At 37.5% G+C, this 16,174-nt stretch overlaps 1 protein-coding gene across 2 annotated transcripts; it reads left to right on the forward strand.

Annotated features, from left to right (window-relative positions):
* Window positions 1-11,361: 11,361 nt before the first annotated feature.
* AGTR2 (angiotensin II receptor type 2) lies at window positions 11,362-15,597 on the forward strand. Of its 2 annotated transcripts, XM_004064752.5 has the most exons (3): window positions 11,362-11,434; window positions 11,586-11,645; window positions 12,863-15,597. In XM_004064752.5, the coding sequence occupies exon 3, from the start codon at window positions 12,898-12,900 to the stop codon at window positions 13,987-13,989; it is 1,092 nt and encodes a 363-aa protein (XP_004064800.1). In that variant the 5' UTR covers window positions 11,362-11,434; window positions 11,586-11,645; window positions 12,863-12,897; the 3' UTR covers window positions 13,990-15,597. The 2 variants fall into 2 exon arrangements, with proteins under 2 accessions (XP_004064800.1, XP_063559209.1); XM_063703139.1 differs by lacking the exon at window positions 11,586-11,645.
* Window positions 15,598-16,174: the final 577 nt, after the last annotated feature.

The raw sequence follows: 16,174 nt of genomic DNA on the forward strand, positions 1-16,174 counted from the left end.
GTTCCCTTTCCTAGTCAAAGAAAGGGGTGACAGACGGCACCTGGAAAATCGGGTCACTCCCACACTAATACTGCGTTTCTCTGATGGGCTTAAAAAACCGCGCACCAGGAGATTATATCCCGCACATGGCTCAGAGGGTCCTATGCCCACAGAGTCTTGCTGAGTGCTAGCACAGCAGTCTGAGATCAAACTGCAAGGTGGCAGCGAGGCTGGGGGAGGGGCGCCCACCATTGCCCAGGCTTGCTTAGGTAAACAAAGCAGCTGGGAAGCTCAAACTGGGTGGAGCCCACCACAGCTCAAGGAGGCCTGCCTACCTCTGTAGGCTCCACCTCTGGGGGCAGGGCACAGACAAACAAAACGACAGCAGTAACCTCTGCAGACTTAAATGTCCCTGTCTGACAGCTTTGAAGAGAGCAGTGGTTCTCCCAGCATGCAGCTGGAGATCTGAGAATGGGCAGACTGCCTCCTCAAGTGGGTCCCTGACCCCTGACCCCTGAGCAGCCTAACTGGGAGGCACCCCCCAATAGGGGCAGATAGACCCCTTACACGGCCAGGTACTCCTCTGAGACAAAACTTCAGAAGAATGATCAGACAGCAGCATTGGTGGTTCATGAAAATCCGCTGTTCTTCAGCCACCGCTGCTGATACCCAAGCAAACAGGGTCTGGAGTGGACCTCTAGCAAACTCCAACAGACCTGCAGCTGAGGGTCCTGTCTGTTAGAAGGAAAACTAACAAACAGAAAGGACATCCACACCAAAAACCCAGCTGTACATCACCACCATCAAAGACTAAAAGTAGATAAAACCACAAAGATGGGGAAAAAACAGAGCAGAAAAACTGGAAACTCTAAAAAGCAGAGTGCCTCTCCTCCTCCAAAGAAACACAGTTCCTCACCAGCAATGGAACAAAGCTGGATGGAGAATGACTTTGACGAGTTGAGAGAAGAAGGCTTCAGACGATCAAACTACTCTGAGCTACAGGAGGAAATTCAAACCAAAGGCAAGGAAGTTAAAAACTTTGAAAAAAATTTAGATGAATGTGTAACTAGAATAACCAATACAGAGAAGTGCTTAAAGGAGCTGATGGAGCTGAAAGCCAAGGCTCAAGAACTACGTGAAGAATGCAGAAGCCTCAGGAGCCGATGCGATCAACTGGAAGAAAGGGTATCAGTGATGGAAGATGAAATGAATGAAATGAAGCGAGAAGGGAAGTTTAGAGAAAAAAGAATAAAAAGAAATGAACAAAGCCTCCAAGAAATATGGGACTATGTGAAAAGACCAAATCTACATCTGATTGGTGTACCTGAAAGTGACGGGGAGAATGGAACTGAGTTGGAAAACACTCTGCAGGATATAATCCAGGAGAACTTCCCCAATCTAGCAAGGCAGGCCAACATTCAGTTTCAGGAAATACAAAGAACGCCACAAAGATACTCCTCGAGAAGAGCAACTCCAAGACACATAATTGTCAGATTCACCAAAGTTAAAATGAAGGAAAAAATGTTAAGGGCAGCCAGAGAGAAAGGTCGGGTTACCCACAAAGGGAAGCCCATCAGACTAACAGCTGATCTCTTGGCAGAAACTCTACAAGCCAGAAGAGAGTGGGGGCCAATATTCAACATTCTTAAAGAAAAGAATTTTCAGCCCAGAATTTCATATCCAGCCAAACTAAGCCTCATAAGTGAAGGAGAAATAAAAGCCTTTACAGACAAGCAAATGCTGAGAGATTTTGTCACCACCAGGCCTGCCCTAAAAGAGCTCCTGAAGGAAGCACTAAACATGGAAAGGAACAACCAGCACCAGCCACTGCAAAATCATGCCAAATTGTAAAGACCATCGAGGCTAGGAAGAAACTGCATCAACTAATGAGCAAAATAATCAGCTAACCTCATAATGACAGGTTCAAATTCCCACATAACAATATTAACTTTAAATGTGAATGGACTAAACGCTCCAATTAAAAGACACAGACTGGCAAATTGGATAAAGAGTCAAGACCCATCAGTGTGCTGTATTCAGGAAACCCATCTCATGTGCAGAGACACACATAGGCTCAAAATAAAAGGATGGAGGAAGATCTACCAAGCAAATGGAAAACCAAAAAAGGCAGGGGTTGCAATCCTAGTCTCTGATAAAACAGACATTAAACGAACAAAGATCAAAAGACACAAAGAAGGCCATTACATAATGGTAAAGGGATCAATTCAACAAGAAGAGCTAACTATCCTAAATATATATGCACCCAATACAGGAGCACCCAGATTCGTAAAGCAAGTCCTGAGTGACCTACAAAGAGACTTAGACTCCCACACAATAATAATGGGAGACTTTAACACCCCACTGTCAACATTAGACAGATCAACGAGACAAAAAGTTAACAAGGATACCCAGGAATTGAACTCAGCTCTGCACCAAGCGGACCTAATAGACATCTACAGAACTCTCCACCCCAAATCAACAGAATATACATTTTTTTCAGCACCAAACCACACCTATTCCAAAATTGACCACATAGTTGGGAGTAAAGCTCTCCTCAGCAAATGTAAAAGAATGGAAATTATAACAAACTGTCTCTCAGACCACAGTGCAATCAAACTAGAACTCAGGATTAAGAAACTCACTCAAAACTGCTCAACTACATGGAAACTGAACAACCTGCTCCTGAATGACTGCTGGGTACATAACGAAATGAAGGCAGAAATAAAGATGTTCTTTGAAACCAACGAGAACAAAGACACAACATACCACAATCTCTGGGACACATTCAAAGCAGTATGTAGAGGGAAATTTATAGCACTAAATGTCCACAAGAGAAAGCAGGAAAGATCCAAAATTGACACCCTAACATCACAATTAAAAGAACTAGAGAAGCAAGAGCAAACACATTCAAAAGCTAGCAGAAGGCAAGAAATAACTAAAATCAGAGCAGAACTGAAGGAAATAGAGACACAAAAAAACCCTTCAAAAATTTAATGAATCCAGGAGCTGGTTTTTTGAAAGGATCAACAAAATTGATAGACTGCCAGCAAGACTAATAAAGAAGAAAAGAGAGAAGAATCAAATAGACACAATAAAAAATGATAAAGGGGATATCACCACCAATCCCACAGAAATACAAACTACCATCAGAGAATACTACAAACACCTCTACGCAAATAAACTAGAAAATCTAGAAGAAATGGATAAATTCCTTGACACGTACACCCTCCCAAGACTAAACCAGGAAGAAGTTGAATCTCTGAATAGATCAATAACAGGCTCTGAAATTGTGGCAATAATCAATAGCTTACCAACCAAAAAGAGTCCAGGACCAGATGGATTCACAGCCGAATTCTACCAGAGGTACAAGGAGGAACTGGTACCATTCCTTCTGAAACTATTCCAATCAATAGAAAAAGAGGGAATCCTCCCTAACTCATTTGATGAGGCCAGCATCATTCTGATACCAAAGCCGGGCAGAGACACAACCAAAAAAGAGAATTTTAGACCAATATCCTTGATGAACATTGATGCAAAAATCCTCAAGGAAATACTGGCAAACCAAATCCAGCAGCACACCAAAAAGCTTATCCACCATGATCAAGTGGGCTTCATCCCTGGGATGCAAGGCTGGTTCAATATACGCAAATCAATAAATGTAATCCAGCATATAAACAGAACCAAAGACAAAAACCACATGATCATCTCAACAGATGCAGAAAAGGCCTTTGACAAAATTCAACAACTCTTCATGGTAAAAACTCTCAATAAATTATGTATCGATGGGATGTATCTCAAAATAATAAGAGCTATCTATGACAAACCCACAGCCAATATCATACTGAATGGGCAAAAACTGGAAGCATTCCCTTTGAAAACTGGCACAAGACAGGGATGCCTTCTCTCACCTCTCCTATTCAACATAATGTTGGAAGTTCTGGCCAGGGCAATCAGGCAGGAGAAGGAAATAAAGGGTATTCAATTAGGAAAAGAGGAAGTCAAATTGTCCCTGCTTGCAGATGACATGATTGTATATCTAGAAAACCCCATCGTCTCAGCCCAAAATCTCCTTAAGCTGATAAGCAACTTCAGCAAAGTCTCAGGATACAAAATCAATGTACAAAAATCGCAAGCATTCTTTTGCACCAATAACAGACAAACAGAGAGCCAAATCATGAGTGAACTCCCATTTGCAATTGCTTCAAAGAGAATAAAATACCTAGGAATCCAACTTACAAGGGACGTCAAGGACCTCTTCAAGGAAAACTGCTAACCACTGCTCAAGGAAATAAAAGAGGATACAAACAAATGGAAGAACATTCCATGCTCATGGGAAGGAAGAATCAATATCGTGAAAATGGCCACATTGCCCAAGGTAATTTATAGATTCAATGCCAGCCCCGTCAAGCTACCAATGACTTTCTTCACAGAATTGGAAAAAAATACTTTAAAGTTCATATGGAACCAAAAAAGAGCCCACATTGCCAAGTCAATCCTAAGCCAAAAGAACAAAGCTGGAGGCATCATGCTACCTGACTTCAAACTATACTACAAGGCTACAGTAACCACAACAGCATGGTACTGGTACCAAAACAGAGATATAGATCAATGGAACAGAACAGAGCCCTCAGAAATAATGCCGCATATCTACAACTATCTGATCTTTGACAAACCTGAGAAAAACAAGCAACGGGGAAAGGATTCCCTATTTAATAAATGGTGCTGGGAAAACTGGCTAGCCATATGTAGAAAGCTGAAACTGGATCCCTTCCTTACACCTTATACAAAAATTAATTCAAGATGGATTAAAGACTTAAAGGTTAGACCTAAAACCATAAAAACCCTAGAAGAAAACCTAGGCATTACCATTCAGGACATAGGCATGGGCAAGGACTTCATGTCCAAAACACCAAAAGCAATGGGAACAAAAGCCAAAATTAACAAATGGGATCTAATTAAACTAAAGAGCTTCTGCACAGCAAAAGAAACTACCATCAGAGTGAACAGGCAACCTACAAAATGGGAGAAAATTTTCGCAACCTACTCATCTGACAAAGAGCTAATATCCAGAATCTACAATGAACTCAAACAAATTTACAAGAAAAAAACAAACAATCCCATCAACAAGTGGGCGAAGGATATGAGCAGACACTTCTCAAAAGAAGACATTTATGCAGCCAAAAGACACATGAAAAAATGCTCACCATGACTGGCCATCAGAGAAATGCAAATAAAAACCACAATGAGATACCATCTCACACCAGTTAGAATGGCAATCATTAAAAAGTCAGGAAACAACAGGTGCTGGAGAGGATGTGGAGAAATAGGAACACTTTTACACTGTTGGTGGGACTGTAAACTAGTTCAAGCCTTGTGGAAGTCAGTGTGGCAATTCCTCAGGGATCTAGAACTAGAAATACCATTTGACCCAGCCATCCCATTACTGGGTATATACCCAAAGGACTATAAATCATGCTGCTATAAAGACACATGCACATATATGTTTACTGCGGCACTATTCACAATAGCAAAGACTTGGAACCAACCCAAATGTCCAACAATGATAGACTGGATTAAGAATATGTGGCACATATACACCATGGAATACTATGCAGCTGTAAAAAATGATGAGTTCATGTCCTTTGTAGGGACATGGATGAAATTGGAAATCATCATTCTCAGTAAACTATCGCAAGGACAAAATACCAAACACTGCATGTTCTCACTCATAGGTGGGAATTGAACAATGAGAACACATGGACACAGGAAGGGGAACATCACACTCTGGGGACTGTTGTGGGGTGGGGGGAGGGGGAGGGGGAGGGATAGCATTAGGAGATATACCTAATGCTAAATGACGAGTTAATGGGTGCAGCACACCAGCATGGCACATGTATACATATGTAACTAACCTGCACAATGTGCACATGTACCCTAAAACTTAAAGTATAATAATAATAATAATAATAAAAATAATAATAATAATAATAAAAAGAAGTGATAAAAATGTTTTGGAATTATATAGTGGTGATAGCTGCACAACTTCATGAATCTTCTAAATATATTTTTAAAAAGGTGCATTTCATAATATGTAAATTATATCTCAGTTTAAAAAAACAGTTAAAAGAATAATTTCAGTTGTGTGATCAGTATAAAATATAACCAATAAAAAATAGGAGTGTTACTGCTGAAACAACATGCAATAAATTAATTGTAAAGAATGCTGTCAACTTGTAGATACCCAAGTATGAGCTAGTTTCTTTGTGGGTGTATTGCAAATTATTTACCGTAAAAATTCTGCTCTCCAGTTATACATTTTACAAATCCTTATTGAAAACCACGAATTCAAATATCTGTAGGGTAAATATCTAAAAGCTCAAGCACTCTCATAATTCCTAGTGATAAACTTCCTGTTTTCATTCCCTTGGAGCAAAAACCTCAAGATCCACCCAGAACACCACCCCAAACTTCCTGTCATCTTGTTCTATCTTCTTTTTTTTTTAAATTTTATTATTATTATACTTTAAGTTTCAGGATACATGTGCACAACGTTGTTTTGCAGCTCAAAAGCAAAAATATCCAAAATTGTACAACTCTTTTTTGTTTTTGTATCCTTTTAGGAGCTTGAAAAGTGGTTGGGGTAAATGACTCCCTTAAACAAAGCTAAATAACTATTTGCTCTGAATTGATGGTCAGTTTTGGAGAGATGATTATTTTGCCTCTTTCCCTGTCTCTTCGGTGAGGGATTGTTCTCTCTAATCTCCAACTTTGAGAATTTGTCCAATCAATCAAAGCAGATCTTGAATTACTTCTAGGCTACCTGGACAGGGACTTAATTATAGCTTCATCAATAATAGTAATATTTCAAATAATGTATCAACAGAATGGGGTGACTACCAGAAAAACAGGGTTCAGAGAGGCAAAACTGTTGAGAGAATGACTTGGAGGGCTCATCAATCTGGCAACCAGAGTGATAATCCCTGACAGAAATTTCCCAAAACTAAAGTAAAATAGGTTCCCAGTTACCAGCTTTCCTGATCGGATTGCAAAGTTACCAAGCCAGATTTACCTTGTTTCCGAATATTGGGATGGAGATGAAGAGGGTGCCTCAGATAAGGAACGCAATCTTTGTGGTCACTGGAAAGTAGTATATCTCTATTGCAAAATAATAAATTAACAATCAAAGTACTATATCAGTTTTGAGATAATTTGATTGACATGAGCCATCACTGAGAGCCTGGGTATTCTAAGAAAGTTCAATATCTAGACCTAAAGCTCAAGGACCAAAGTCTAGCTTAACAATTTGTTGATCCACTGCCCTATGAGAGTTCTAACCTGACAACATCTCCCCAAAACATCCCCCCAAAACATCCCCATCGCCTAAGAGTGGTGTTTAAATATTTCCAAGACAGCTCGTTGGTTTGGCCAATTTAGTCAATTGGCAATTTTGGATAATTTAGTCAAGCTATTTAATTTAGTCATATCAGTGGGAGAAATGTCAAATCATTTAGCTGATATTTGGAATGTAAACAAAAATATAGATAATTTTCATTTAAAATTTTTTTCCACCAGTTGGGTTATATAGCATTTGAGATGCTCTGTGATAGAACTAGGGTGCCTTTTGCAAGATTCTAGTCTGAACATGGTGCTCAGGCCTGAAGCTGTCTTTGGGGCAAAGGGAAATTAGAACTCTCCCTTCTCCTTATGTTCTTGGGACCAGATTCAGCTGGAAGCAGCTGGTCTCAATAATGTACTGAGTCTGACATCCATTCATCTCACTACATCAGTTTCACCTTAACTTACTTAATAGTCCTCTGTGTCACTTTTCATGTGATGTGTAGACAAAGAGGTAGTTTGATGAAAATAATCACTCATGTTGGGCATTTCACTGAATTTTAAGCTGGTTTCTACAAAATGGCCAATCTGATTGTTATTTCTGAATAAAAGACCTTATTTTTTTTCCATTTGCTTTCATTGTGACATTTCACAGACAGGCACAAAAATAATATGCAAAGATGCATCAATAATGGGCAATCTTCTTAACTACCCTCCTTTTAGAGACCCCCAGGTTAGGAAAAGTCCAGTGACAATTGAAGCAAGGCTACTCTATGGGTAAGTGAATTAAAGAAAAGTTGGTATAAAGTATGTATGTGGGTGCATGGGTATGAATGGTGTGTGTGTGTGTGTGTGTGTGTGTGTTGAAGTTGAGAGAAGTGGCAATGATATTGGCACTCAGTGTGGTGGCTGGGGTTGGGGAAAGTTAAAATGACTCTGAAAGACCTAGATTAAAAAGGAAGACCCATATATATTAGAATCATTCCGTAATCTGTACCTCTAATCTTTACCTCTATAACCAGGGCACTATGTCTAGAATTTTTACGCATTTTTGCATTCAGGTATTTCTTTTCTCCTTTGAAGTTTCATCTGTGTGTGTGGGTGGAGGTGAGGCGGCAAATAAAATTTGTTCTGAACTCTGTATCCTTCTAGCAGAGGAAGAATTTCTCTCAAGAACATTTACTTTTTTAGCTTAGTCCTTTAAAATTTACTGTTAAGTAATCTCACAATAAACAACAGGTATTCATTAGAAAAAAATTAATTTAATGTGATTTACTATTTAATTCTGCTAGCTCAGCTACACTTGTCCTGCAGAGCTGCATAATTTATTCAAATGCCCTGAAACTTTTTAAGTAAGTCTACCAGCAGAAAAATTATTCCCTACTCCCAGGAGAATGAACTTTTTGTGTTGTACTGCTTCCCAGGACTGACATTTATTTGACTCTCAAGTGTATTTACATTGTTGGCTTAACTGGGAGTTCTTCGCTGAATCAATAATATACAGTATTTCTTTCTTCAAGTGGTGTCAATATTATTGCTATTCTTTTTATAAACTTTTTGTTAATTCTCTGCAGTTACAAAATTTTTCTTTGACTTGTGAAAAAATTTACTCCTAAGATTATGAAGACGCAGAGTAAATGGCCCTTTAATCTCCTGGGAAATATGTACCTCTTTAAACTTTATTTACATCAGAACTTACTGTAATGAAGGACAAAAGCTCTAGACAAGGTCCCCTGTTCCTTGTGGGTGTTCAAGGCTAGGTCTTCTGGAGACAAGCCTGTAGCTTGTTCTCATAATTTTATAGCTCACCTCCTGGCTGTTTCTTTGCAAGGGGCCTAAGAGGGTACAAGAAAAAGAGCAGGATGAGAATCTGACCCATTGTGACCACTCGGGAGGCCCTGGCCTGGAAACTTCCCCTTTATGTGGCAAAAACAAACATTTGAAATGGAGGGAGAAACCAGGTTTAAACAATGAGTGAAAACAGTTTCCATCTCAGCTTTCCTGCTGATAAACATATGTGCCCCCTCATTTGTTTGCGAAACATAAGTTTTCCATCATTTTAACAGAGCCTCAGCCTCAACTGAATCTGTCCAGAGCATAGGAAACAAATATTTTGAGATTTAGTAAAATGGTGCATACATATATTAAGGGCATTTTGACAATGTTCAAACTGTTTACCAAACAAACTTTATGATGGCCTATGCAAACCTTTGAATCCTACTGTATTTTTCACATAACGATGACTTCTCACTGATCTCATCTGCCTGTGTGCTACAGTATTGACTTTAATATTAATGGAGAAACAGACAGATATCAAAAGCCATGTGATTTGTCTCATGCCATTTGCAATTTTGTCTTCTGTCATCAACACTGACTTCTCCTTCCTTATTCTGCTGAACTCCATACTTAGGTGCCCAGCTACTTCCTCAGCGCCTGCCCTCATTCTTTACCTGTGGCCTGCAGCATGGACAGGTGCATTCTTGCTGCTTATCTGAAAAATATGATCCACAGAAATAACTTGAATCTTTTTGCCCATTTAAAATGTGCTCTGGGTTCTCTGGTTCTCTGTACTAACTATAGAAAGCCATCTAGTCACAAGTTTCTCCTTCCTGTGGTCTCCATTTGGGCAATACAATTAAGAAAAATACGTTTCCCCACATAACAATTCTTCCAATTCTTTTCCCCTTCTTTGATGCTTTTATGATAGATTATGAATGGTCATCAGTGATTTTCTGTAAATGCCACGTTTCCTTTTTGCTAAGACAAAGAGTGAGACTAAGGGACCATCTAGTGCTTCCTCTTGTGGTATAGAGGCTAAACAGTGTGAGTTCTGATATTAGTTTCCTTTGATTTAAATGCAAGTGTCTTCATTTAATAGCTGTATGATCTCAGAAAAGTTATTAAACTCTATGAGTCCTAGTTTCCTGATTTGTAAAGTGGGGGCTAATATGAATAGCTTGTAATAGCACCTACCATATGCTAGGCATGATTTTAGGCACTTTAAACATATTAGTTCATTTAATTTTCCATTAGCTTATTTAAAATTCCTACTCTACGATGTAGGTAATTTATATCATTCTCCTTTCTCAGATGAGAAACTGAGACATGAAGAAGTAAAGTAACTTGGCCAAGGTCAGAATTAGTAAGTGGTAGAGCTGGGTTTGTAAAGCCCGGTAGTTGGATCCCAGAGGCTATTTACTAACCAGTGTGCTATATTGCCTCTCTATTAAATTATTGATGATAAATAACTCATCACAGTGTTCGGCACATAACATTTATTATCAGCTAGTATTATCACTACCATCACCTGTTCTTATCTTTCTTCATTTTGTCACTCTTGCTTCTGCTGGATTGGTTGTGTAGTTTTTTGCCCCCACTGCCACAAGAAACAGCAGCAACAGTGATCTAGGTTGAAATAGCTACCTAATCCTTTTTCACTTTGTGTACTTTGTATTTAAACCACAAATATGACAGAGACCTATGAAAGGAGACTAAACCTCTTTTTGGTCGTGTAAAAATTATATTCCTGCAATCTCCAACCCTCCAGCAACAAGCCAACAAAAACTGCACAAAGCAAGGGAGAAATTTTAGAAGTGGTAGACTTCAAGTAAAATTCCTACCATTCTTTAATAAACAGGGGTAAAAATTTCAGAAAGTAATGAAGGTTGTGAAAGCTGATGAACAAACACTTTGCTACTATAATAAATTTCCTAGTCTCTACTCACTAATTTCTATTAGAATGCCAATATCAGGAAAAAAGGAAGAGAAAATTCTGTAAATAATTACTATATTTTTCTCCTACCAAGTAAGCCACTGACTTCAAAATTCTCTAGCACATTTATGGAAACTTCATTTTTTTTTGTTTGAGATTTATTTGAATGAGCTGTTATGATTGGAGACAGTGAGAATTTCAGATTAATGTTTTGCAGACAAAAAAAAACCTCTCTGGAAAGCTGGCAAGTGTTCATAAGTCAGCCCTAGAATTATGTAGGTTGAAGGCTCCCAGTGGACAGACCAAACATATAAGAAGGAAACCAGAGATCTGGTGCTATTACGTCCCAGCGTCTGAGAGAACGAGTAAGCACAGAATTCAAAGCATTCTGCAGCCTGAATTTTGAAGGTAAGTATGAACAATTTATATATAATTTACTTGGAAAGTAGAACATACATTAAATGAAAATATTTTTTATGGATGAACTTCTGTTTTTCCTGTGTTTTAACACTGTATTTTGCAAAACTCCTGAATTATTTAGCTGCTGTTTCTCTTACAGGAGTGTGTTTAGGCACTAAGCAAGCTGATTTATGATAACTGCTTTAAACTTCAACAACCAGTAAGTCTTCAAGTGGAATTTATTATTGATTCTTTTATGTTAATGTGTTAGGTCAAAAGAAAAATCTTTAGAGCAAAATAAAAGTTTTGCTCTTTATTAGGAGGTTCTTTAGATATTACACTTTTAATTGGGTAGCTTATTTGCATGTATTTTGAAACTATCTAAAGTAAATAGTGTTTCCTTTGTATGCTTATCTTTAGCTAATGTGGTTTTTTTTGGTTTTAAAATAATGCTTCTAGCGAAAAAAATCACAAAAACCTCAACACTGTAACATTTGAGAGCAACGGCTATTCAGTTCTGTTAAACCGAAAAGAGAGAAAAAGAAAAATGATAAGACTATATCATGATTAATCATTGATGTTCATTTCTCATTTCACTGAGCAATCTAAACTACTTCTACTTGAACCTAAAATAGGTTTGGCTGTTTTTTTCTTTATCTGATTTAATTGAAAATGGATTGTTTAGATATTAAATAGACCAAAATTAGATATCTATATCTAAAACTAATATTCTCTATTAAAAGGAGAAGACTTAGAAATATAAATATATTTCATAACTTCTTAACTATATTATTATTGTGAAAACAATAGAAAAGTAAAACTAAAGGAATTATTTTTAATTATTAAAGACAAACCATGATTCCCCATCACGATATGTTCCTTTGGCATATTCTCTTTTAGTTTTTTATATACTTATTTTTTCCGTTGCTTATGTTACTTATATTTTCCACAGCTGTAGTGATTTGTATGTAATTAGTTACTTAAATAGAGCATTTCTCTATGCAATAGCAAGCAGCAGTGTGGTTTCTAGAAAGTATACAAACAGAGATATATGCTCAAGTGTTTTTTGAAAGATTAACTTTTCTTACCTCTGGGTTTCTTATTTGTTTCACACATTTCCTGCCCTGACTAATCTTTTGAAATATTAATTTTCTTTAAATCTTTCAAAAACATCATAGAAAAGATGGGCAAAAGGTAGTTTTATTCAGAACTTTGAATCTCTGAAATGTCTTACTTTTTTCTGCTATCAGGAAAATTATTTCTCCTTTTTCAAGAGGTAAAATGAATTCTTGTTTTACAAGCCATGGCTCTGTTTCTTAATGTTTTCTATAATCACTCACTTCTTTTTTGCTTTTGACAAACATTCAAAATGCTAATGATTCAAGGATGTCCTCAGCTCTGTATGTGTTCTAAGAGTTCTATGTTTTTTCTCCACAGAAGGCATAAGATCTGGGAGCTGCTGACATTTCAATATGAAGGGCAACTCCACCCTTGCCACTACTAGCAAAAACATTACCAGCGGTCTTCACTTCGGGCTTGTGAACATCTCTGGCAACAATGAGTCTACCTTGAACTGTTCACAGAAACCATCAGATAAGCATTTAGATGCAATTCCTATTCTTTACTACATTATATTTGTAATTGGATTTCTGGTCAATATTGTCGTGGTTACACTGTTTTGTTGTCAAAAGGGTCCTAAAAAGGTTTCTAGCATATACATCTTCAACCTCGCTGTAGCTGATTTACTCCTTTTGGCTACTCTTCCTCTATGGGCAACCTATTATTCTTATAGATATGACTGGCTCTTTGGACCTGTGATGTGCAAAGTTTTTGGTTCTTTTCTTACCCTGAACATGTTTGCAAGCATTTTTTTTATCACCTGCATGAGTGTTGATAGGTACCAATCTGTCATCTACCCCTTTCTGTCTCAAAGAAGAAATCCCTGGCAAGCATCTTATATAGTTCCCCTTGTTTGGTGTATGGCCTGTTTGTCTTCATTGCCAACATTTTATTTTCGAGACGTCAGAACCATTGAATACTTAGGAGTGAATGCTTGCATTATGGCTTTCCCACCTGAGAAATATGCCCAATGGTCAGCTGGGATTGCCTTAATGAAAAATATCCTTGGTTTTATTATCCCTTTAATATTCATAGCAACATGCTATTTTGGAATTAGAAAACACTTACTGAAGACGAATAGCTATGGGAAGAACAGGATAACCCGTGACCAAGTCCTGAAGATGGCAGCTGCTGTTGTTCTGGCCTTCATCATTTGCTGGCTTCCCTTCCATGTTCTGACCTTCCTGGATGCTCTGGCCTGGATGGGTGTCATTAATAGCTGTGAAGTTATAGCAGTCATTGACCTGGCACTTCCTTTTGCCATCCTCTTGGGATTCACCAACAGCTGCGTTAATCCGTTTCTGTATTGTTTTGTTGGAAACCGGTTCCAACAGAAGCTCCGCAGTGTGTTTAGGGTTCCAATTACTTGGCTCCAAGGGAAAAGAGAGAGTATGTCTTGCCGGAAAAGCAGTTCTCTTAGAGAAATGGAGACCTTTGTGTCTTAAACGTGAGAGCAAAATGCATGTAATCAACATGGCTACTTGCTTTGAGGCTCACCAGAATTATTTTTAAGTGGTTTTAATAAAATAATAAAATTTCCCCTAATCTAATCTTTTCTGAATCTTCTGAAACCAAATGTAACTATGTTTTATCGTCCAGTGACTTTCAGGAATTGCCCATTGTTTTTCTGATATGTTTGTACAAGATTGTCATTGGTGAGACATATTTACAACCTAGAAGTAACTGGTGATATATCTCAAATTGTAATTAATAATAGATTGTGAATAATGATTTGGGGATTCAGATTTCTCTTTGAAACATGCTTGTGTTTCTTAGTGGGGTTTTATATCCATTTTTATCAGGATTTCCTCTTGAACCAGAACCAGTCTTTCAACTCATTGCATCATTTACAAGACAACATTGTAAGAGAGATGAGCACTTCTAAGTTGAGTATATTATAATAGATTAGTACTGGATTATTCAGGCTTTAGGCATATGCTTCTTTAAAAAAGCTATAAATTATATTCCTCTTGCATTTCACTTGAGTGGAGGTTTATAGTTAATCTATAACTACATATTGAATAGGGCTAGGAATATAGATTAAATCATACTCCTATGCTTTAGCTTATTTTTACAGTTATAGAAAGCAAGATGTACTATAACAGAATTGCAATCTATAATATTTGTGTGTTCACTAAACTCTGAATAAGCACTTTTTAAAAAACTTTCTATTCACTTTAATGATTGTTTAAAGGTTTCTATTTTCTCTGATACTTTTTTGAAATCAATAAACACTGTGTATTGTTGTAAAATGTAAAGGTCACTTTTCACATCCTTGACTTTTTAGATGTGCTGCTTTGATATACAGGACATTGATTTGATTTTTATTATTAATGCTTTGGTTCTGGGTTGTTTCCTAAAATATCTGGGTGGCTTAAAAAAAAAAACTCTTTAACTTGTAATAAACCCTTAACTGGCATAGGAAATGGTATCCAGAATGGAATTTTGCTACATGGGGTCTGGGTGGGGGCAAAGAGACCCAGTCAATTACATGTTTGGTACCAAGAAAGGAACCTGTCAGGGCAGTACAATGTGACTTTGAAAATATATACCATGGGGGTAGTTTTACCCTATATCTATAAACACTGTTTGTTCCAGAATCTGTATGATTCTATGGAGCTATTTTAAACCAATTGCAGGTCTAGATACCTCCTTCTCAGCACTATTAAAGCTCCTAAGTTAGAGGAGTGCCTAAAACCGAGTTACCTAAAGTTTACTTACATTAAAGTATGAAAATTAATTTTAGAAATTTGAGACTTTATTCTGTACCAGCCCTGTATAATAACAGGTTATCTAGGACCTTCCTCTGAGGTAGGTCTAAATACTGATCTCTGAGGCGGAACTAACGTTTTGGGGACTCAGCATCTCTGCCAGGTTCCAGGATTATAGACAGAAGAGTCCTGTCATACCACTTTCTGGAAAAGTCCTAATTTCATGTAATCCTTTTATTTTCAATAAAAACAAATAGCTAAATGTATAACCAACTATGATGTTATGTTTTCAATAATTTTGTAAAACAGCTCATATAAATAAAATTTTTAATTGGAAGAACATTCGTGCTTTTAAAAAGTTTTTTAACTACTTCTAAGTATATATTCTTATCTTCACTTGTATCTGTAGCCTCCATTTTATCTCCACTGATACTACTTAGTTTCAGCTCCGATTATTACTCACCTGGCCTCTTGCCATACTGTTCAAGTCTTCCTCTCTTGAGTATTGAGCCATAATTTCCCATTAGCTATCAAAGCAAAATCCAACTTTCTTCGAGTCTGCAAGACCTTGGGAGATGTGACTCTTCCTAGTCTTTCTGGACTTTTCTCTCTGTCACCCCTCTTCAAACCCTGTGTTTAAGCATCAAAAAATGACTTAATGCTTTTTAAAGCCTAATGCCCTTTCGTGCCTCTCTGCTGTTGTTCACACAGCTCCGTCTTACTAAACACCCCTCCAATCATTCTCACCTCCTCAGGGCCTCACATTCAAGTGATGAAAATCTGCTCAACTTTCAACATTCAGCTCATGCTATTTCCTCTACCATAATAATTATTATTATACTAATTATAATACTACACCCCTAGAATTTCCTTTAATGAACAGAATTGCTTCTCTAGTTTTTGGGATGTTAAGCCTGAC

This window comes from Gorilla gorilla, chromosome X (assembly GCF_029281585.2).
Source record: "Gorilla gorilla gorilla isolate KB3781 chromosome X, NHGRI_mGorGor1-v2.1_pri, whole genome shotgun sequence".
Taxonomy (NCBI): Eukaryota; Metazoa; Chordata; class Mammalia; order Primates; family Hominidae; genus Gorilla; species Gorilla gorilla.